The sequence below is a fragment of the Ruditapes philippinarum genome, unplaced genomic scaffold (genome assembly GCF_026571515.1).
Source record: "Ruditapes philippinarum isolate M1 unplaced genomic scaffold, ASM2657151v2 ctg3675_1_1_1_1, whole genome shotgun sequence".
NCBI classification, from domain to species: Eukaryota; Metazoa; Mollusca; class Bivalvia; order Venerida; family Veneridae; genus Ruditapes; species Ruditapes philippinarum.
In genome coordinates this window covers 32,724-56,089 of record NW_026861057.1, presented here as the reverse complement: position 1 = coordinate 56,089, position 23,366 = coordinate 32,724, and the positions used below count along the sequence as shown (strand labels likewise).

At 31.6% G+C, this 23,366-nt stretch overlaps 2 protein-coding genes across 2 annotated transcripts; one reads left to right on the top strand and one right to left on the bottom strand.

The window, feature by feature from the left end:
* The first annotated feature begins 8 nt into the window (after positions 1-8).
* On the top strand, positions 9-2,755 carry LOC132714389 (sodium-coupled monocarboxylate transporter 1-like). The gene has a single exon (XM_060697252.1). The coding sequence runs from the start codon at positions 233-235 to the stop codon at positions 2,096-2,098; it is 1,866 nt and encodes a 621-aa protein (XP_060553235.1). The 5' UTR covers positions 9-232; the 3' UTR covers positions 2,099-2,755.
* A 1,517-nt stretch (positions 2,756-4,272) lies between these two features.
* LOC132714385 (probable serine/threonine-protein kinase yakA) lies at positions 4,273-23,138 on the bottom strand. Its single transcript, XM_060697247.1, has 13 exons — positions 22,913-23,138; positions 22,110-22,164; positions 15,626-15,747; positions 14,902-14,981; positions 14,159-14,291; positions 13,053-13,224; positions 12,111-12,278; positions 10,545-11,386; positions 9,981-10,039; positions 9,591-9,642; positions 6,176-6,382; positions 5,711-5,781; positions 4,273-5,379 (listed from the first exon to the last, which is right to left on the bottom strand). Exons 1-13 carry the CDS (start codon positions 23,017-23,019, stop codon positions 5,297-5,299), a joined length of 2,151 nt encoding a protein of 716 aa, XP_060553230.1. The 5' UTR covers positions 23,020-23,138; the 3' UTR covers positions 4,273-5,296.
* Positions 23,139-23,366: the final 228 nt, after the last annotated feature.

The window sequence follows — 23,366 nt, the reverse complement described above, 5'->3', positions numbered from 1 at the left end:
CAACTGGATCAAGAGTAAATACACTCTAATAGTAGTATAAATATCGATACGCGTCCTGCACACACGTATTTACGCTGTGTTATATATTAAACTCATTTAATAAAAGTTTGTGATTTATCTCAATGTATTTTGATATATAGACGCCGTATTATACATGTATATAATTACTGATAGTGTGTAAAATATAACTTCATAATATCAATCTTTGTTACATTCCAAACGGACAAAAGAAATGGATGAAGATATAAGTATTCACGCCGGAGTCAAGCGAGAATTTGGTTTATTGGATTATGTGTTGTTTTCGATATTATTCGTGATTTCAACATTCATAGGAGTTTATCATGCATATAAAGATAGAAAAATCTCAAACGTGAGACACTTTCATCTTGGAAACCGACAGATGCACCCAATACCCGTAAGTCTTTCACTTGCAGCCACGTTCTTGTCGGCAATTACTCTAATTGGAATTCCGGCCGAGATTTATAAATTTGGGACGATGTATGCCTGGTTGATTTGTGGAACGTTGATTGCAACTGCCGGTGCTGCCCATGTGTTCTTGCCTGTGTTTTATTCATTAAATACAACCAGTTGCTTGGCTTATCTACAAATGCGTTTTGGTACAGTCGTAAGAGTAATTATTTCAATTATGTTTATACTTCAAACACTGATATACATGGGATTTATACTTTATGTTCCATCCCTGTCTTTCCAAGCAGTTACTGGTTTATCATTATGGGGAACAATGATTGGCGTTTCTGCTGTTTGCACACTATACACGATGCTTGGCGGAATAAAGACAGTATTATGGACTGACAGCCTCCAGCTTATCATTATGTTTGCTGGACTTTTAACTCTAGTTATCACGGGATTAAATAGAACTGGTGGCCTTACAAAAGCATGGGAAACTGCAAGTACACATGGTAGAATTGAACTAGCAAATTTTTCACCTGATCCTCGCACACGTCACTCAGTGTGGTCTGTTTCTATCGGAGGAGGTTTATTTTGGTCATATCTATATGGAGTGAACCAAGCTCAGGTACAACGCCAATGTTCCCTCCCAACACTGACAAAAGCCCAGACCGCTCTATGGTTAAATTTTCCAGCTCTTGTAGTTATCAATGCACTAGCCTGTCTTCTCGGTGTTGTCATGTTTGCCTTTTATAGCAAATGTGACCCAGTAAAAGTAGGACTTGTTGATAAACCCGACCAACTTGTTCCACTTATGGTGCTTGACGTGCTTGGTAGTTATGAAGGACTTCCAGGCATATTTATGGCAAGTGTATTTAGTGGAAGTCTTAGTTCCATGTCATCAGGACTCAATGCTATGTCGGCAGTCGTTACTGAGGACTACCTGAAACATTTCTGTTGCAAATCGTTGTCCGGAAGAAAAGAGTTGTTTATTTCAAAATTAATGGTACTTATGTTTGGATTTGCAAATTTTGCTGTTGCTGTAATTATTTCACAGGCTAACAGCGTCGTTGCACTACAGCTTTCTTATTCATTGTATGCCATACTGTCAGGTCCTGTATTTGGCTGCTTTATTGCTGGTATGATATTCCCGTGGACAAATAAGACGGGTGCATTAATAGGCTTAATAACTTCTTTGGGAATGGTTAGTTGGCTTGTGTTAGGTGCACAGATTAATCGACCTTCGGGAATAAAGCCATTGCCAGTGAGAACGGATGGTTGTAGATGGATAAACAGCATTAACCATTCTCAATTAGTATATAACACATCGCTTGATTTGTCATTTAATAGCCATACTTTACCTAATAACACTACTATTGTATCCATAGGAACTGTTGAAGAAGAGCCACGAGTTTATGACTTTTACAGAATGTCCTATATGTGGTATGCAAGTTTCGGAATGATCATAAATATCATAGTGTCTTTATTTATCAGCTTTGTTACAGGCCCGTTAAATCCGAAGAAAGTGAACAGTAAACTGATGAGTCCGCTGTTCTATAAAATGTTTCCGTTTCTACCAGAAAGTATAAGGCGATATTTGTACCTCGGTGTTGATTACAGTAACACATTATCAGACGACAAAATCGATGAAGAAATAAGTCTAAATGTATCGTGTGACAATCAAAAATAGATCCATGTTGATTCATATGTTTGTCAAATTCTGTACAATTTAATGTGTTTGTGAGACATGTTGTGTTTAACGAATCAAAACATTTTTTTTTTGATTCGATGCGTTTTAAAAGCACGAGAAAAGTGATTGTTTAAAACACTGTGCATTTTTTCTACACTTTTTGTTGTTATTGTAGATTTTTTTTGCATTAAAACTCCTATATAATCAGTATACATGCATAGTTTGTGTATATTCAAATTTTGAAATCAAAGGGTGAAAAACTTGTTTTAATGCATTCAGAACAGGATAAACTCGTATTCTTACAACGATTGCACGCCTACATTTTGATCATATCTCATTTATATATAAAACAAATTGTGTTTCAGTTTGTCTGATTGTAATTGTTGGTTGTTTTAAAATAAAGTGGTAACGTGTTTACTATTTTTATACACTTTTTAATCCTGTAAGATGTAAGAACGCAATATTCCTGATAATAAAATCAATTGAATATCTATACATGTATTATGTCTTTTATTACCGCATATAAATAATAAATGAAGATTTTTTTTATTTTCATTATTTATGTAGTTAAATATATAAATAAAAATTATAAATACAGGTAGCTGATGCTCGATTCATGTGTATGTTGTATGTTTATTTTTCTTCAATAAAATATATAGAAACGTCTCTTAAAGTCTTATTACATCGTGTTTTAAAATCCTTTATTAACCTTATACTTACAGGTTGAGTTTTCGGTAAGTTTAGTTTTAGTATTTAGGAATCGTTTATCATCGATAAAATTACGTAGTATAATAAAAGAAGACTACTGAAAAAAATTGCCATGTATGAAAAGGTTTGCTTATATATGACCGATAAATACGGTAAGGAAGATTTAGGATTCCAACAAAAATTAGTAAAAATCGGTGTAAACAGCGCTAATTTTTTTTTCGATAAGGGCTGCGTTTAACAGAAAGTCCTAAGTGTATCCTTAGTCCTAAGACATATAACTAACTTTTGACAACTTATTTTCAGTCAAAAATCTGGATTAAGTGTGATTCCTCGGAAGCATTAATTACAACAAAATAACATGAAAAATAGCAGACTCGGTTTGATTGAGTCTGTACATGAGGGATAATGAAAAAGTGCAACATCCATCACGCCCCTACCACCGCCTATTTGTAGACTTTAAGGTAAAACGCGACACTTTGCGAACTTTCGAGTAGCGTCTTGAAAATTGGCATGCAGAAAGTTGACAATATTTCTAATTGGATTTCGTTGATTTTATTTCAATAATTTCCGTCGAATGCTGTAGAATTTAGGATATTTTGTCTGCCAATGGCGTTGAAATACCCGTAACAGTTGCCAAGGATACGCAACGACGTCATGTTCAAAAACGGGCTTTGATGGTCAACTTTGGCGTCATGTGTACAAAAAATTGGCTGAAGCTATTGGAATAAAATCAACGGAATCAAATCAGAAATATGGTCAACTTTCTGCATGCCAATTTTCAAGACGCTACTCGAAAGTTCGCAAAGTGTCGCGTTCTACCTTAAATAAATTCTCCTGAGAAAAGTTTAAAAAAAGACAATAACATACCCTTTTACTCGCAATGTGTAAATGCCTATCAGCATTGCTATTCTGATATATACATAACATAACATAGATGTCATAAGTTTTGACATTTTCTTTGAAACGCAACTTTTTCTCACTTTTGGTCTTAAGACTCATTTCAGACCTAGGTCTTTCAATGAAACGCAGCCCTGGACTGCCATTTATTAAGGCTTAGTTAGTTTAACCTTACATTAACAGAATCTACACATGACCAAGATCAGCCAGAACATCCGTGCTATCTGATTAAGGTCTGTACTGTTCGCTTTTCAATCACTGCATATTTTGATATTTTATCCAGATTGAAAGGTGGACAAAAACATTGTAGTAAGAGTTAACGATTTTTCAATGCATTATGATACCGAAACTATACAACAGGCATGGGATTATTGGTTTCTTTGATATCATTTTTTTTTCTGTACAGGATTTCCCCTTACCAGCAATACCATATATTTGAATACTTTCGGTAATGTATATTTATCAATTGAAAGTTCATGGATATTATGTTATCAGAGAAATAAAATACTTGCAAAATAAAACTATATTTGGTCACTTTTTACATCAGCAATAAAGTATCTATGATTAAGAATTTTGTGAAGGTTTATCAAACTTTTAATTGAAATAAATAAAAAACATATTTTCATAGAGTCAGAAAAATATATTTATTCTAAAATGCAAGGCCTATCACATTTTCTTGATATGTATACAACAAGTTGAGAAATTGTAAAAATAACAGATATTGAAAAGAAAAGCATCGCAACTATAAACTTTCATATTTATGAATAAAAACATCAATAAATAGACTTATAAATATGAGCAAGTATTAACAGTCAATATGTTTAACAGCAAAATACATTTTCCTATCGAAAATAAAAGGCACATTATGCTTCAGAAACAAATGAACATTTTCTTCTTAATAAAGGGCAAACAAAAGTTTCAACATGTTTAGATAATGGTTTAGTACTTATTAGAGGCTTATTACCTGAAGAAAATAGCGCTGAGTGTGACATTATTTGTCATAAAATTTGAAAAATGTTAACACAGTAGTATTTTGACTTCCTTATAAAATACTAAATCATTATAACTGTATTTATTATTACATAATATCAACAGAAGCTAAAGATGGCCCTGGTAATTTTCCAATTAATGTTGTTGTTTTGTTTGTTTTTTTCGGAAACTATTTTAGAACATCAATAAAATTAAAAAAATAAGAAACAAAAATGTAAAGCATTTCTGTGACATAATGGACCTTTAACGAAAAAAGGAAAATATATATAAAAGCTCTTTAATTTGTAGCAGATACACTACCTACTTTTAAGGAAAAGCAAAGGATCTTAAAATTATTTTCGGACGTATACAAGTTCATTTTTTGATAAAATTCCAGAACTTTGTAGTTTGAACTATTTCTTTAATCTAAGGTACGCTCCGTTACGAATACATGGTTTACCTTATTTAAGCACATAAAACGTGCAAAGTCTGAAAATCTATAATTAATGTAGACACGCCAATCTAAATCACGAACTGTTGACCTTTTTCCGAAAAAAATGTTGTCTTGACTAGGTGGATCAGTATTTAAATATAAGTTTTGTACAAAATGTACTGGTAATAAATTTAATGAGTCCTCATTTGCTTGTCAGCTGACCAGCTTGGTGTGTACTTTCCACTTCCTCCAAATTCTCCATTATCGCCATAACCTTGAATAGAAAACATTTATTTTAACACATACAAGTAAAGAAATGGTTGATAAGACATCAATCTGTAACGTTAATTAAAGTTAAATTTTACAATTATTTTAAATATCTTAACAACACGATTTTATTTTAACAGCTTATGTTACAAAAACAATGAAGACATTTTCAGAAAGTTACATCATGAAATCGCGCAAAAGACAAAATAAGTAAAATGTTGTCACAAAATCAAAACACGAAATTTTCTCTCGCTTGCTTTTCGTATCCAACATGGCTACATTAGCATCCATATTACATTTAAATTAATTTTCAATTTATCATGTTTGAAAATACTAACCTCCAAAGTTTGATTGTGATTGTGAAGTTTGGGGCGGCTGTTTCGGTGGCATTTTCTGTCCAAGCAATTGGCTGTAAACAAAACCGTAAATTCATAAAAAAAGATGCTAATATTTTCATAAAACATAAATAAGCTGTTGATGACATTGAACAAATTATTCACATGATTAACATTTAGAACATATTTTAATGTAAGTTTTATGTATTTGAACAAAACAAATTAATTTATCAATTCAAATTTCTGGTGAAAAAAAAAGCTTTTTTAAGCAACATTCCGTGATACGTCTATAAATACAAACAACGTTTAAGCATTGTGAAATGTAGCTTCTTTGAAATAATATGCAAAATTCTAGATAACAATTATATTGTAAGTACATATTTTGAATTATGAATGGTCTTATCAATTTTGAAAGATAGTCAAGTCCATTTATGATAATTAGCATGATAAGGGTTAAAAATTAACCACCTCATGAATGGATCGCCGTATTTGTCCCTCTGTTTGACTGGGTTCTGTTGTCTCAATTGCTCAGATCTCTTTGTATGATCAATGGCTGCAATCCTTTCAAAAGTGTCCATTCTTTTAAGACGCGGTTGGTTTCTAGCATTCATTTGGGTATTGTCTGAAGTTGGACCGAATCCATTCGTCATATTGAGTCCGTCATCGTTCTGTTGTCTGTTTTTAGTATCAAAAATTGATCAAATCATTTTCTTTAATTAATTTGAAATCTTTAGCTTTTAAAGTTAAATTTTTTATATGTAGGTTTTATTTTTATTTGGTTTGAAAATATTATTCTAAAGAACAATACACTTTTTTCAATGCTAAAGACGCCGAGTATTGGTATGATCAGTTGAATACAAATTATCGGAATTTCATTTTGTATCTATTTTTATAGATATATCATAGCTTAGGGGCAAAAATTAAGACACGAAAGGAAGAAATAAAAGCTTAAGCAATATGTACTAAGCTAAATTGTAATAATTGTCTAGAGCAGAAATGCAGATACAAATGTAACAAAGAAGAGAAAATTAAGTTTGTCAACTTCAAGAAAAATGATTGACGTTATAACAAAGCTACAAAGGATAAATAATAAACTATATAAATGATTTTTGTACTACAGGTACAAGTCGAAAGAAGCATGTTAATTTGATCGGCTATCTCAAAATAATATACTGGCATATGTTCCGTATTGAGTTTTATAAGGAATTGTTAATAAGGCCTGGGCTGCCGTCTTGTTTTGTCGGTAATTGAAGTAATAAGACCATAATAATATACAGAACATTGGCATATTAATGGTACAGGGCAGACTTTTATATATTAAAAAAGATACATATACAAGTATTTTTTTTTCAAAATAAGCTCAACAGCAGAGATGCTAATGAACTTATACTCAAACACAATGCGTCACCCCATATGTTTTACAAATTGCACCATTTGCAACGCTGTCCACGTTTATGTTCACGTTATTTTTTTTAATTTGCCGAAATATATTGTATATCCACGTTAATTTATAAAGCAGTGTGACAACTACTTATGATGTTCCGTATCTACGTAATTTTATAAAACTTAATCCGATGGAATTAAAATATTATTGGAGAAAATTCATGAGAAAATGCTACAAAATTAGGAAATGTATAAAATCTAGAACAAAATGAATGTTTACATAATTTAGAGTCACTAATCTACTTGGAGGAGAAAGAAAAAAATAAACCACTACAATATCAACATAGACTATATTTACTAAATAAACAATAATAAACATTTGAAATTTATAACAACTGTTTATGAATATATCAAAATATTTTAAGAACTCACTACATAAAAATTATATAAAAATGTACAGAAAATTTTCGACTTTCTTTTTGTTTTCTATAAAAAAGCCTAGTTTGATTTGTTTATTTATTTATTACAAAAATATTTTAAGAAGAACATATCAATAAGCTTTGTTTTTTTGGTATTTTGAAAAACAATGTGTATATTTTCTATGCTCATAAAAATTTGGTACTGATCAAAAATACTTAGTGTACATTATTTACGCGCATTTAAACGTTGTTAACCAAAATGTGTGTCTGAAATCATGTTTATATTTTACAGCAATATTGATCATGATTTGAAAATAACATTAGCCTATCAAAACGTTGAAATGAAAATGAAAAGAAGAGAAAATAAGCAAATGACATTGAATTAGATTTTTTTGAACTTGTCAAAATGATAAAGTAGATACACATTTTAAATAATGAAGCTTAAATCATAAAACTTACATGCTTGATATCCATGTAGGCAGAGGAAACCTAACTAAAGGCATATATAAAATCAAATCTAAAATAAAACAAAAATAGCTAGAAAGAAAAATTAAGTAAACCATGCAATAATGCAAAAGGAAAACAACTTGTAAGGAAACGATAAAATATAATATTGTGCAATTGAAAAAATATACATTGTTTAATACAGGTCATTTGATTTTGTTACGTGTAGATAATAAATCATCATATATATTGAGTACTCATGCATAGTTTAGAAAAGTAATCAATCGCTAGTAAAGTTACTGTTATCAATAATTGTTTATATGTACAATACTTTGATGGATATTATCATATCCCAAGGCATTTTTGATGAATGTCATATTTAAACAGTGCGTTCCCTTAATATAGTGTCAACAAAACACTACAAGTATTTACTACATAGGTATTGACCAATTGAGAAAAAGAACCGGTTGAACCGGGTGATGCTCCCCGAGGTTTTGGACACAAGAAAGTACAAAAAAAAAATGAACAAAGGGCAAAAACTCCAAAATAAGCCAAGTCAGAGTTATGTTTTTTGCACTGCACTTCTATTGAATGAGATCTATCTATCTGTAAAGTGTTGTGATGATATCTCTTATAGTTTCAGAGTTATGTCCCGGGTACAAATTAAAGTGTAAAAATGAACAAAGGGAAATAACTCAGACCAGGCTGTGTTTAGGTTCTTTAGCATTGCAGTTTCATCCAATGAGATTTATCTACCTACAAAGTTTCATGTTGATATCTCTAATAATTTTAGAGTTATGTCCTGGACAAAAGTCAAAAAGTAAAAATAAACAAAGGGCAATAACTTCAAAATAAAGCAAGGCAGAGTAATGGTTCTTTAGCACTGCACCTCTACCTAATGAGACCTATCTACCTACAAAGTTTCATGTTGATATCTCTTATAATTTTAGAGTAATGTCCTGGACAAAGTTCAAAGTGTCAAAATGAACAAAGGACAATAATTCCAAGACTAGACAAGACAGAGTTATGGTTCTTTAACAATTCACTTTTACTCAATGAGATCTATCTACCTACACAAAGTTTCATGTTGATATCTCTTATACTTTAAGAGTTATGTCCCGGACAATGTTCAAAGTATAAAAATAAAAAAGGCAATAATTCAAAAATTAGGCAAGGCAGAGTTACGGTTATTGAGCACTGCACACCTACTAAATGAGATCTATCTATCTACAATGTTTTATATTGATACCTCTTGTTGTTTCAAAGTTATGTCCCGGACAAGAAAAGCGTATAGACGGACAGATGGACGGACAAAGCAGCGACTATATGCCCACCCTACGGGGAGCATAAAAATGACCAGTCAGTATTATGGAAAAGCTACAGTATATACTTTGTTCAGAATCAGTATCCGGCACAACTTATAGTGAACAATTAAACTGACATTTAACAAAAAAAAAAATGTTGTTTATTTTCTTCAAATTTTGGCCTTAATTAAACTAACATTGTCTTTTTATTATTCATATATCATCATGCATATCATAAGGGTGTGTCCATGCATACAGATGGATTAATTGCTAATGGGCTGTTTTTTATTCTCCGCCCAGCTAGGTTGGTAGTTACTGTGAAAGTCATCGTACCTTGTCCTTATCGGTTGTTTCTGATCATCAGACTTCCCAGCATCATTATTCGCTGAAATATAGTCAAGATAAATCTAGTATTGTAATTATAATATTCCCTGATCCTCAGAGATATGGTCCTCAGGAATATGGATACGCAAACTGATGATATTGGCTATTTACAAAATATACTTTGTAAGTTAATTACCGTGTCCGAATTCATTTTTAACAAACACGTCAATTTAGTCATATATATATGCACTACTTCTCTGCTTACAACAAAATTCACCAAGGTTACCATGTTTGTCATCAAAATATAAAACAGAACAAAATGCTATCAAAATACGAAAACATTTCCTGGTTTTCTAAAACCTTGCACGACATTATTTAAAAGCTTAATTTTTTGCTTACCTCGCCTTGAACGTGTAGGGGTACCTCCAAATTTTGGTTGATCTACATCACCAAATATCCTGATAGTATAAACAAAATATATAGAGAAGAATCTGATCTCTCAAGAGAAATGAAAACAGAGCAAACAGAAGACAGTATTGAATCTGTTCATGCGAGATAATGAAATGGAAATGTGAACTCTCTAGTATTGCAGAGTAAGAATAATATTTTTCTCCAACCGATAAACTTTATTGACATCTGTGTAAATTATTAAAAATTTATAAAAGCTAATTAAGTTGAAACTACAATAGTTTCATAGGCTAGTTAAATGTCATTTAAATAAATAATTGAGACATTTACTTAAATTGACGTTATATTCATTTCGGTACAATGTAGTTGCTAAAAGATAAAAACTTCCACCATGTACGATATCTTAAGTTGGTGTGTTTTTTGAAACGATTAATGTGATGTGTTAGGGGAGATGAAAAACAGGTTTTATTTAAACAAAAGGAAATTCTGCTGGGTATAATTCTAAACATAGAATAAAGCAAATTCAGCAAGATAACTGCATCTTATTTGTCTTACCCTTTTCCGTAAATAGTATTGTACTTCACACTGTTCGTGTTTTTGAGATGTTCCGCTCTTCTCCTCTTTTCCCTCTGCTCACGTTCTATTTGAGCATCATCAAGATCGCCACCAAGCAAGCCTATCTGGTCTTTTTGTTTGCGTCTAGGAGATTCATTGTTGCGTCGTTGTCGGGGAGGGGACATATGACCATCTGTGGAAAAAATTGGATCTTGATATTGCCGCGAAGACATTTGTGCATCCTGTGCAACGTAGGGATCCTCGCCAGATATGCTCTGTCTAGATTGTTTTTCCTCTCTGGGGGAGAAATTTTCCTCGAACTGAGACTTCTCAGCAGCCTTGTCAGGATATTGTGTGTCAAGTGGGTATGTCCGTGCTTGATGACTGATACCATTCGATTGTTGAAACTGAAATGGGTCATCTCTGGTTTGATCGTAACCATTACCATGCTCTTGTTGTTGATGTTGGTGTAGTTGTCGTTGCTGTTGTTGCTGTTGTTGTGGATATTGTTGTTGTGAGTATTGTTGCTGATGCTGCTGCTGCTGTTGTTGCTGCTGCATTTGCTGAAACTTTTTATCACGAGGAGTGCTAAATCCAATTAGCGGATTAGATGTCTCAAACCCTGTAAACTTTTGCCTGTTGCTGTTTCTGTCCTTGTGCTGGGGTTTTTGGTAGAGTTTGTCCAGAATGTTATCCAACTCCATTGAAGGGCCCTTGCTTAGATCCGATTCCCACTTCTTTTTCCAGCTAGATAGTTCTAGTCCTATACCCTTCATAGTTTCTTGATATTCATTTGTGTTTTTGAACTCTCCGTCTGACTTGAAAAACTCATGTCGAATCGCCTATTATGTAAAAAGATTAAATTAAAACAAAATACCAAATACAAAAAAAAGATAACGATCAATTGGTGTAAGATTCATTCCCTATAATCGATATACAAGTTCAAAAACTCGAAATAATGCTATCATTTTACGAGTTATGCCGGTAGATGAAATATGATCTACGCCAACATGAGCACCGCTTTAATTTGTATTGCACCTAAAATGTGTGTGTTAGTCATGCATTTCAGTTATGTTACATATATAAATTATACAGTTAGTGATACTATTTGAAATAAGCATGTTTTGATAAACACATTTTTACGAGAAGAATGGTTCGTCGCCGATGGGGGAGACGTTCAATGAAAGACCCCTTCCTTGTTAATCTTTGTTTTCATATTTTGAATTCAAAATTGAAAAGATATATTTTTACTGAACAGAGCATGACTTGCTATTAATTAATTAACTGATTAGGAAAGGCATATTTAAAAGTTGAATGCAAATGAAAATGGAATGGAAATATATACATAAAAGTCAGAAACACAGTTTATTGTAAAAAAATATTTGCAAAATTTAATTCAATAGCCCTTGGTAGCCATAATTACACAGTTAATTTTATGTTCGTGTACGTGTGCAAATACATGTTCAAAAGACAGCAGGAGTAGAAATTATTAAATCTATCAAAAATCTTCTATATTTAAATGGCATAATCCATTAAAATGTGAAAGGCATCATTAAGCACAAATACCTCTTTAGCTGAAGTTCTTATGTCTGGATTCCATTCGAGACAGTTCATGATAAGACCCTTTGCATCACTACCTGCCTGGAGACCAGCTCCACTAAGTCCTTTACCTTGTACATCAGGGAGACGATATTGTAGAAGACGTCGGAGTTTAGCGCCTTCAGTCCAGTGACGCTAAAACGTGTGGTGAAAATATGATTATAATTCCAATTCAATTACATTATCAAGAACTATAACAATTTTAATTCTTTAAGATGTCAACAATCATCAAAATAATGAATCGTATTTTAATTTTACAAATATGTTCATATTTATTTATTTATTTATATATTTCATCGTATGAATTATTTACATCTGAATTTATTGTGTTTACTTTCCATGTTAGTGTCAAAGTTTATTCATTTTCGAAGGCACAAATTAATGTTTTAAAGATATATGAAAAACGAGATATATCGAATGACATTATATGTAACGTACATCAAATAAAAGTAGTCAGTGCTTGTAGCATGTTATTGTTTGATGCTTTCCTATTAATGTCAAACCCATTTTTTGGACCGAGATATACACAAGATACGCTATATGACTACTTCATGGGCGTCAAAACCTTTATCGCACAAGTGTAGATTATGGAAGTCGAAAGAGAATCTCACAACTGGTAGGATTCGAACCAACAACCTACGGTTTCGGTTTCCCATTCATCACCCCCAAAACCACTCTCCTTACCATATATAATATATTGGTTAGTTGTGATTGATATCATGCATTAACGTCATTTACATGTATGAACTTTTTAATGGTCTGTCGGTTTATGAATAAAATACGATCTTACTCGCCTTTCTTTGTTGATCTTGTTTATCATATTTTACTAGTGCTAACCCTAACGGAAGTAAGATTGTCTTTAATTTGATATATATTTTAAAAATGTTATAACTGAATAAAAATTGTTACCGGTGAAAAGATTCCAATGAGCTCGCATATCAGCTTCATCTGGTCACTGTTGGAAGTTCCCGGCATCAAAGTTTCCCCTAACAGAAGCTCTGCCATTATACAACCGGCTGCCCAACAGTCTATCTTGTTCGTGTAAGTCGATGCTCTAAGCAACACTTCCGGAGACTGATGCCTATTGTAATAACATTAAAACTTTAATTATTATTTCAACACATATTTTATAACAGAACCTGTTTTGATCGATACCGGTATTCTGCGGAAATCAAAGAATTACAATAAAATCTGCAAAGATATATAAAAAAAAATGTTCATAAATTTGTTTGATGCATTGCTTGAAAATTATATATACATCATCATCGTCATGTCCAGTTTTCACCTCTTTCTTGTAAAATGTATGACAGGATAATAACAATTTTATCTTATCTAATCATTTTGTTGGTTATCGAAATATAGCTTTGTGTATTCATATGTCAGGTTTGCTGAAATGCATTATCTTATCTTAAAATCCAATTTTCATTTAAAAGAAATACTGAAATAGGTAGTTATTTGTTAGGAAATAAAGCAAAACTATATGTAAAGAAAATTGCTTTTGTAGCAAAACAAATACATGTAATGTCCTCTCTCCATCCCCTTCGCAAACGAAAGAATAAAAATGTTTAAAGTTTGGAAGGTGTGTCTATAATTAAGAAAGAATAGAAAATGTAATACCGCCGATGTTTGTAAATGAATAAAGTGTAAAAATAATAAATCAAACAGCCAATCAGAGTGTTTTGTGCGTGTTTTGTGCGTGTTTTTTTGTTGTATTTTGCTGTCGGGATTTACGTCGCGCCAAAACTGTAATCATATGAAGACTTTTCAGCTTTACCGGTTGAGGAAATCATCAGGTGCCCGTTCATGTTGTATTTCAGGCACGAACAGGCACGTGAGTAGAACCATCAGTCTGAGTAAGTTTGGTTAGTATTTTTTATAACTTGTATGTACTTCTTGGCTGGCCAATTAAAGCCATATAAGGAACACGCCCAGTTCAAATAACAAATGTTTCATTTTAATACCACTTTACAAAATTTCATTTAAAGTGCAAAACAAAAACAAAATGTAGAACTGACCAGACTGGAATAACGTCATATTCTCCAAGCTGATCTTGATCTGACTTTGTCATTGAAAAGTCAGATATTTTCACGGTGGTCAATTCCTTATCACAGAGTATCACTTCTGGGCGCAGGTTCCTGTGTATAAACCCTTTAAAACACATTAGCGCATTCAATAAAGAAAAGAGCTTATTTTAAAATCATTTCCAAGAATTTATCTAATGTTCGTTTAAAATTTGAATTTGTACGTAATGTTAAATTTCTAAAGATAACATAAAAAGTGTAATGTCTACAGAATAAAGGGTCGATACGATGGATGTTAAAATTTCATATCAACATAACATTAATATTTGAAATAGTTTTATTGTTCTTTTCCAGTTCCAAATATTTTTACATGATTATTTTCTTAGTGAACTTCTGAAAGTATTATAATGATGTTCTCATTTAACTAAATTTGCCCTTTACAACGATATGAGGTGTATCATATCATTTCACCATCGTTATTATCATCATCGTCGTCATCACCATATGTAGAAACACAGAAAGCTTTAATTTGGGGCCGAATTATTCAGAAAATGACATTTGAACATTAAAATGCCTTTTTAGTTGTACATGTCATTTTGTTTCATTTTAAATATCTTTTCATCATTTAAAACTTTACATTTTTGCTCTTTTAATTTGAAAGTAAATCTTTCTTTTTGCAAATTCATCGTCTAAAACACATTCTACATTTGCTTTTTGTTGATGTATCAATATCTTACCCATCTCATGTAAATGCGACAGACCTAGGAACACCTGAAGCATGACTGTTTTTGTCTCCATTTCCGTGAACGGCCCTCCCCTTGAATAGTCATCGAAGAACAGATATTAGAGATAATTATTTGGACTTAATATATAAATTGCATAGATTTTATCATTCTTACAATCTTTGAGCTTGTTGAGTAGGTTTGTATCGATACCAATGCATTTCTTTTCAAAAAATACACTTGACCTACCTGATACCAAGTTTATGTATGTAAGTCTATTCTGATTATAATGTTAATTAAGTTGAATTATTCCGAAACATACATTTTTATATCACATTAGAATATGCTTGCTGAAAATGTTTAGGATTAATGTAGAACAAAAACATACTTAAAGTAATATGTCATATAAAAGCAATTATAATATTCCAAGACTGAAACTACAATTGTCTTGAAAAATAAAAGAAATTTCGATCTTAAGTGGTAATTCAAAATATATTGCTAGCTTTGAAATGTAAGAAATGTATTTTTTAATGTATTAATTTAAAATTTATGTCTTTAGCGTCGGAAGCATACATAATTGAAGTTTTCATTTAATAAAAATTCAAGAACAAGTGATATTCGGTTAACAATAATTTCGTTACACTTGGGTTAATCTCTCTGTTTGGTGAAATAAGTATGGCGGTACATATGTCGTTACATATTTTGATTAACTTGATACTAAAAGCTTATTGCTACAAACTTCTTTTTCATAACTCCTTTGACATTGTCTGGGACATATTCCAATACCATTATCAGTTCATTTGAGTCATTCATAAGTTCCATCATCTTCTGCACATTTTTGTGGTCCAGTGCCTGAGTTACCTACAATTAAAAAAAGACATAGGTAAATTTCAAAAATTGACTGTGCTTTAAACAGGTTGTTGCGTTGTTTTTTGTTTTTTTTGTTTTGTTATTGTTTCTGTTTTGTGTTTGTTTTAGTTGTTGTTGTTGTTGTTGTTGTTGTTGTTGTTATATTCATTTTATTTTTGGTTGTTCGCACTTTAAGGAGTACATTAGTTACAAAGAACGGGGCTTTTGTCCTGCATAACACATTAAATAACTTTTTTCATTTCCGTTACGGCAGCAAGTCATACATATTTATTCGTCACTAGAGAATTCCATTTCCGTCTTTAGATTAATTCAATCTTTTCGAGCATGATGCTACGGTTTAAACTAGTGCTACCGTCATACTTCCTTTTTGAACCCCAATAGATTCTTATTTTTGTGAATAGAACAGGAAATTTCTTACTTTTTTTATCATGAACGTGTTTTACTGATTTGTCCTTTAGCTTATATCTAAATGTTTCAACATGTTAAACTAGGTGTTAAAACCAGAAGAAGAAAAACAAATAAACAAACAGGGTTTTACTCTTAGCCTGCTGAATTTCTTAAACTGTTTTTTTCCGGCTTCAATGTTTGGGATTGTCCACTATCAGTTTTTTGGGACATAGATAGAATATGAAAGTTAAGTTAGTCAGCCAACAGTATACATCCTGGTCAGATTGTACGGATATGCAGGCTGAACTTGACCTGTAATGGTGACAAAGGTTCCATGACGGAAAATACTTATTACTCTTTTGTAAAACAATATAAAAAGAAAGGGTGCATTTTGACATTTTGTGTCATTTGATTTGTCATACTTTTAATATTGATCTTTCATGAACATAGGGCATGAACTGACATTGTCTGACCGTTGGAATAGAATGTATCCTAACCTTTTACTGATTCTACAAGCATGTGCTGTTTTTATTTGTTTGGGTCGTCAGACCAAACAAATAATGGTAGCGAAATTTCAGAGTCTAATGTTGTTAATTGCAAATGCCGAAAGTAGTCCACTTTTTTGAAGCGGTTACTTCCCTTTTGTATGTACACTAAAGCCGAAAAATTCAGGGGAGATCACTGCGTAAAGATGGTCAAAGACAGGCGCATCAATTTTCAAGCAAAGTAATTCCCGAATGGTCGAAGATTTCTAATATTGTTTTATTGTATTTTCTGATCGAAAATAACTAAATACAAAGCGGACATTCAATCTCTGACACAGAAGTTTACGACAAACCTAACAACAAGTAGTTCTCAAAACAGCTTAAAACTAGCGATTTAAAAGAAAGAAATATTTTATTTTGTTACAAGTATCCAACAAATTACAACGCATTTAAAGTTAAACAATAGCGTTGGCTTATAGAATTGTCAATAAATGCACAATCACAAATTACGCGGATGAATATGATTTTATCAATGAAAATACTATTTATTACCGAATACTACACAAACCGAGTAGTGGAATATATAGATTCTACATGTCGGACTGTTTGGGCGAGAGGATTTTCGCTAAAATATTTACTTCAATTTTAAACAACAGGTTTACCCTGAACAAAATACCTCGAAATTAATTAGGATTACAAACCCGAAATGCAATGGAAGTTCTAAATTTAGAATGACTTGATATTATTCAGACTTTCTGTGTATAAATTCTCCGTGGTACAGTGGTAACGCGCTCGCTAAGAGAGTGAGAGGTCTCGAGTTCGAATCCCAGTCGAGGAAACTTTTTTTTTGTTAAATTCTTTTTTAAGTGTTTTTGTTAAGGAAGTAGCCATGATATGCAAGGATAAAGTGTGGCTGTCGTAAAAAATGAACATAAATGATTTTTTGATGCAACTCTAGTTATGCAGAATTCCGTATGTATCAAACTCTGGTGCCTTGCAAAATGAATTATAATACATAAAAATAAACCTATACAGGAAAATGCATACAGATATACAGTACGATTTAGATTGCAAAGATCAGAAAATACCACAGAACTTGCAGCCCTTTGATTCTTTATAAATATAAATGCTTATAGTAAGCTGCAGGATTATTTACATCTGTGTTAAACAACAGTTAAAGTCGTTACAAGCCTTAATTTAGAATAATATGGTTTTCTTCAGCCCGTTCACATATAAATTCACCGTGGCTGAAGGGTTTTCGGGCTCGCTTAGGAAGCGAGAGGTCTGGAGTTCAAATCCCAGTAAAGGTAACTCATTTTTTTTCAAATTGTTAAAGTCAAATAAACATTGGATTGAATATCAGTGTTGCAATTAGTCTTATAGCCAATTTACTACAATTAAAACGCTGGAAAGCATTGGTGGCACTATACATATAATCTCACAACCTGCACCTTTCTTACATTCTGAGACCCAAACAAATTCAGCGCCTTCTGTGCTTTGATTTTTTCTGTTAGTGACTTCTATCTATACCTTGGAAAGCATTCCTTTTCCTTCATATATAGTATCATTACAGATCAAGAGATGGAACTAGCACTTTATAAGTTATATCTGCTCTCTACAACATTTGCTAGAGGAGGGGAGCGGTGGCCTAGTGGTGACTGCCTCAAATACAAGAATTCAAAATCCGTGGTGAATTTGAAACAACAAAAGCGAGATATAGGTGGATCGGAGTCAACTTCAGAGCCCACTCAATTATTTTTCTATTTTACAATAGATACGAGTGACATAAGTATATTAATTTCTTTTTGCCTGAAAGAGCAATAAAATATTGTTTGAAGTTAGCATACTTGAACCATTATCTAGTTTAAGAACTATAATTATTTTAATTAAATGAAAAGGATAGTCACAATGCTTTAGCAACAAAAATATCTAGGACATATGCATTGTTTAATTCTGTCAGTTTCCTTGCATATTTGATACTTTATCTATATTGAATGTTTAGTTTTATGATTTAGTATGTTTATTTCCATCCTTTATGTCAGTTTTCTTTTTGTTGTACATTAAATTATGTGATATCATTTGCTTATTTCTTTTCTTTATATTGAACGTTTAATTACGTGATATCGTATGTTTATTTCTTTTTTTTACTGTACTAAACAATATTGTGTGATATCATTTGCTTATTTCTTACCTTTATAATGTACGTTTAATTATACGATATCGTATGTTTATTTCCATCCATGTTGTACGTTTATTTTGTGATACCGTATGTTTATGTCTTTCCTTAATATTGTAGTTTAATGTTATTGCGAATGTTTATTTATTTTTTTTATTATTTTTTTATTTCATTTAATTATGTGATATCGTATTTTATTTCCCGTAATTATCGTGTCATTAATGAATATCATTTTTCAAATACTGCTGATACTGGACCAGTTAAATCCATACCCGATTTACTTATGTACTGCAATTAAGAAGCCTTCTCTTTATGAATGTTTTCTGAGGATTTTTTAAGATAATGGCTTAATATCAATTATCGCCAAGATTTTCATCGGCAGACGATTCTTTATAAACAAAAGTAAGGAAGCCTGGGTATTATCAAAACATATCTAAATGGCGATTTAAACCAGAAGCAAACATGGTATTTACTCATTTAAATCTGTTAATAAAAGAAAAGTAAGAGTAGAAAAAGTCGTTATGCTTTTATATACTCGTACATTGTATCTGTGTTTTGTCACTTTTACCATTGTTATTTTCTTGCGGAGGTTTTTTTTCTGTTCAGAGCAACAACGTAATAAAATGTCATGTTTTTCAATCAAACGTTATAAGTTATTCAATGTCACATTAGTGTAATGTTTTATTAATTAACTCGTGCATAACATGCATTTGTTGACATATTCAGCATCGATTAGTTAGGCATCATATTATGTATGGCCGCATCACAGTTAATTGTATGCATGGCTACATTTAGATACATGTGCTATATGAATGTGCATTTTTTTCAACCATGTAAAAGCTTCGTTAAAGTTTTTGCGTTACACACATTATTTGTTTCTTCTTTCCAAAAACATGAGCCGCGTCACGACAAAACCAACATAATGGGTTTGCGACCAGCATGGATCCAGACCAGCCTGAGCATCCGTGCAGTCTGATCAGGATCCATGCTTTTCGCTATCAGTTTCTCTACTTGTAAAAGTGTTAGTAAGCGAACAGCATGGATGCTGATCAGACTGCGCAGGCTGGTCTGGATCCATGCTGGTCGCAAACTCACTATGTTGGTTTTGTCATGACGTGGCTCAAATAGGTAAAACTTCATCAGTGCTATCAAAATGAATACTTTTAAAGAATAAATCCAATTATTTGTTTGTTTGTTTGTTTGTTTGTTGTTTTTAACTTTTATAACTATGTTGGTTTGCAATATGACTCATACTGAAAAAGAACGACAAAAAACCAAGAATTAAATAAAAAGAATACTTTAAATGTCAAAACAATTCCCCGGTAAAATAAAAACGATAATGATATATTAATTGAAGTTCGTGGATTATTTATGATATTTAAACACTGCTCAGAAACAGTGATGTTTTATTTTGCATGACATATTGATTGGAACAATAGATCTGTTGATACCTGCTGTTTTTTCATGTTTTATGACATGAATGTGAACATCATAATCTGCGGAAACGTTTGTATCAATTTCTTTTCATTTGTGAGATAATGGTTTACTTGATCAATGATCTTGGTGTGAATCAATTTAATAATTAACTCTAATGTATGTCCATTATAACGCGACAAAAGAATGATTATTAATAAAAGGTAAATGGTAAAAAAACTAAATACCACTGCGTAGTTACAGATCTTTTACTGTAGATAAATGAAATAAAGAAAAACGGAACCCCCAAAAAACGCACAAAACGGCAAAATTGAATGTGTTGCCGACTCGGTTTGTTAAACACTGCTAATAAACGGTAGCAGTGGTAAAAGCAAGCTACCGTCCACCAGACTAAGCTGAACATTGTGAATTATGACAAATGTTGAAACAAATATGTCTTTTTTCCATGCAATATTCTATGTTTCTGAACTGACATAAACGTAGCTGGATTAATATTGTTTACCTTGCTTATATAGATTTCATTATCAATAAATGGTCTTCTGTTACAATTGAATAAGTGGCAAGTGTTTTCGTTAAATATTTAATATTATTTTGAATACATTAGTGACGTGCAAGGTTTATATATCACATCTAGGTCTATATTAATGGTTATTTTTTCCTTCTTTAATATGCATCGTATGAACACGGAGGGCGGCCAGAATTTAAAATAGAACAGCACAGTATATTAAGTGTTAAAGAAAAGCAATATCTCACTTATGATGGAACCTGAACTATATGAGGGAAAAAAATGCCTAACTGATCCAGCTTGCTACATGAAATTTTTGAGATTTGAAACTTATGTTTTGCATTTTGGTACCATGCAATCACGTGTCATTAACTTACGGTTATATTTTTCACAAACTAGTTGGCTTTCCTTAATTCATCAAATATTGTAAGATGAATATGGTTAGAAAGATCATTAACGTGCATACATGCAAAAAATATTTAACAAAAAACTATCCAACGCAAATGAATTACACAACACAAGAAACATCATTCTTAAGATTGTTTACGAATAAAGTTACGGACCGGGTCAACATCGACGAACGTTTTCATACATTGAATTGCTTCAAACCTCTTAATCATTGTGAAACAAAATTCATTAGTGCCTGTAAATGATATTATATTCATAGTTTTGTATAAAATATAATAAATATATTGTCAACACATACATATTTTTTTTATTTCTCGTTCTGAATGTGAATGGCGCGTTTGGCAAAAAAAAATGTTCGGATTCAATGGTACTCTACTTCAACTTCCCCATTTTAGGTTTACGTCAAAAACATAAGTTTCATTTTATTATAAATTAATAAAAACAGTATGTACTAGCGGCATATTATTAACAATTTGTTTTTGTTTTATGTTGTTGATTCTCTTTTATGTTTTTGTTGGGGGTTGGTTTTTTTCCCCTCTCAATAAAACGGACAACGACAAACCCAAACAAAATTATACTAGAACTTTTTGCGACACGTAAAAAATGCAACTAAACATATGTGTAGCAAACATACATTTTACAAATAGACAAGCCGGACATTTTAGCGTTAAAAGATTTTACATATCACTTCAATAATAAAAATCGTTATTATACCTAACTCAATTTCAGAACTACATGAACAATAATGATAAAATAAGCACCAAATTCTATGTCCTACTTCAGGGACAAATCATTTGTATATTTACTCGTACAAACGTCGAGTTAGCATTCTAAATGCTTAAATGATTCAATATCAGAAACAAAAACAAAACTTTTTAGCGTTTTCAAAACTTGTAATAAAATATATACATGTATAAGTCGTTATTTATTTCGTATAAAATTATTTTTCATTACATACCTGGACTTCTTTATGTCTTTTGCATTCTTCCAATGAGTAGTAATTCTTCTTCAAACTGAAAAAGAAAAATATACACTGAATTTAGTAGTAGTTAAAGCAATATTATATCGGGCTTAAGAATAAAGTGCCATGGGTCCCTATTCGTGAGTTTGACATAAAATAGTGACACAATAATGTGTGTCTTAATTATTATTGCAACTATATAAGTATGTGTTAAAATTTATCTTCAGAACTTATTTTTTCTATATTTTTATGTCGGAGACAGACTATAGGCTATTCTGCAAGTTATGTTTTGTTTTTTCTTGTAACAAGATTAATTATTTCTACTCTGAAAGATAGTATAATATTAAGAAAGCGGCACCTGAGATAATTTATTATGACATCCTTTAATTAACAGATGGCCATTTATCTGTCATTGTAAAAATTAACAACATCTACATATATCATTATTTCTTATAGTTTATAACAGTTATATTCAATGTTTTTATTTCCTTGCGTTATTCAACTACGTGTTTTTATTGTTGTTTTTGTTGCTGCAGTTTTTTGGGGTTTTTTTGTTTGTTGTTGTTTTTTTTTGGTGTTTTTTTTTGTTGCTGCTGCAGTTTGTTTTCTTCTTCAAGAATTCATCTAAGTATGTAATGTTCATTTTCTTTAACCATTAATCATATACTTAATATATACATCTCGTCTAAAAAATTATAAAATAACGTTATGATATTCAAATTTGAAATAATGAAATCTAAGATGTTTTGCAACTTGGTGATTTTTTTTTTAATTGAATCTGATTATAAAACACCACTTACATTTTCATTGCTACTTTTTCGTCCCTTTTCAGATTCTTGGCAAGAAGAGTCCTGAAAGATGGTCCCTCGTCGATCGGCTTCGGGTCCAACACTTTAAACTTATTCATTTTTAGTATTTTATATTTCTCCAATTATTTATATGAAAGCATCTATTCCAGCAAAAGTATTTTTCCAATATATATTGTTATCTCTTTTTTCTTCTAAAAAATTATCCGGCCTGTTCGTTAAAGATTAATATTTACCAGTAAGCTAGCAAGAGATCATCCCGCTAAATGTTTACTTGTTTGTGGGCAAAGTTTGATTGATTTCTTTCCAATATAGGTAAAACTAATTGCGGTGAATATTGCATGAAACGCTCCATGGGACATTGAACAGGTGCGTATCGACAACGAATAGTGATGTTCAATAACAGATCGAGAAAGCTAGCAGCTTTACCTATTTAACATTTCCATAA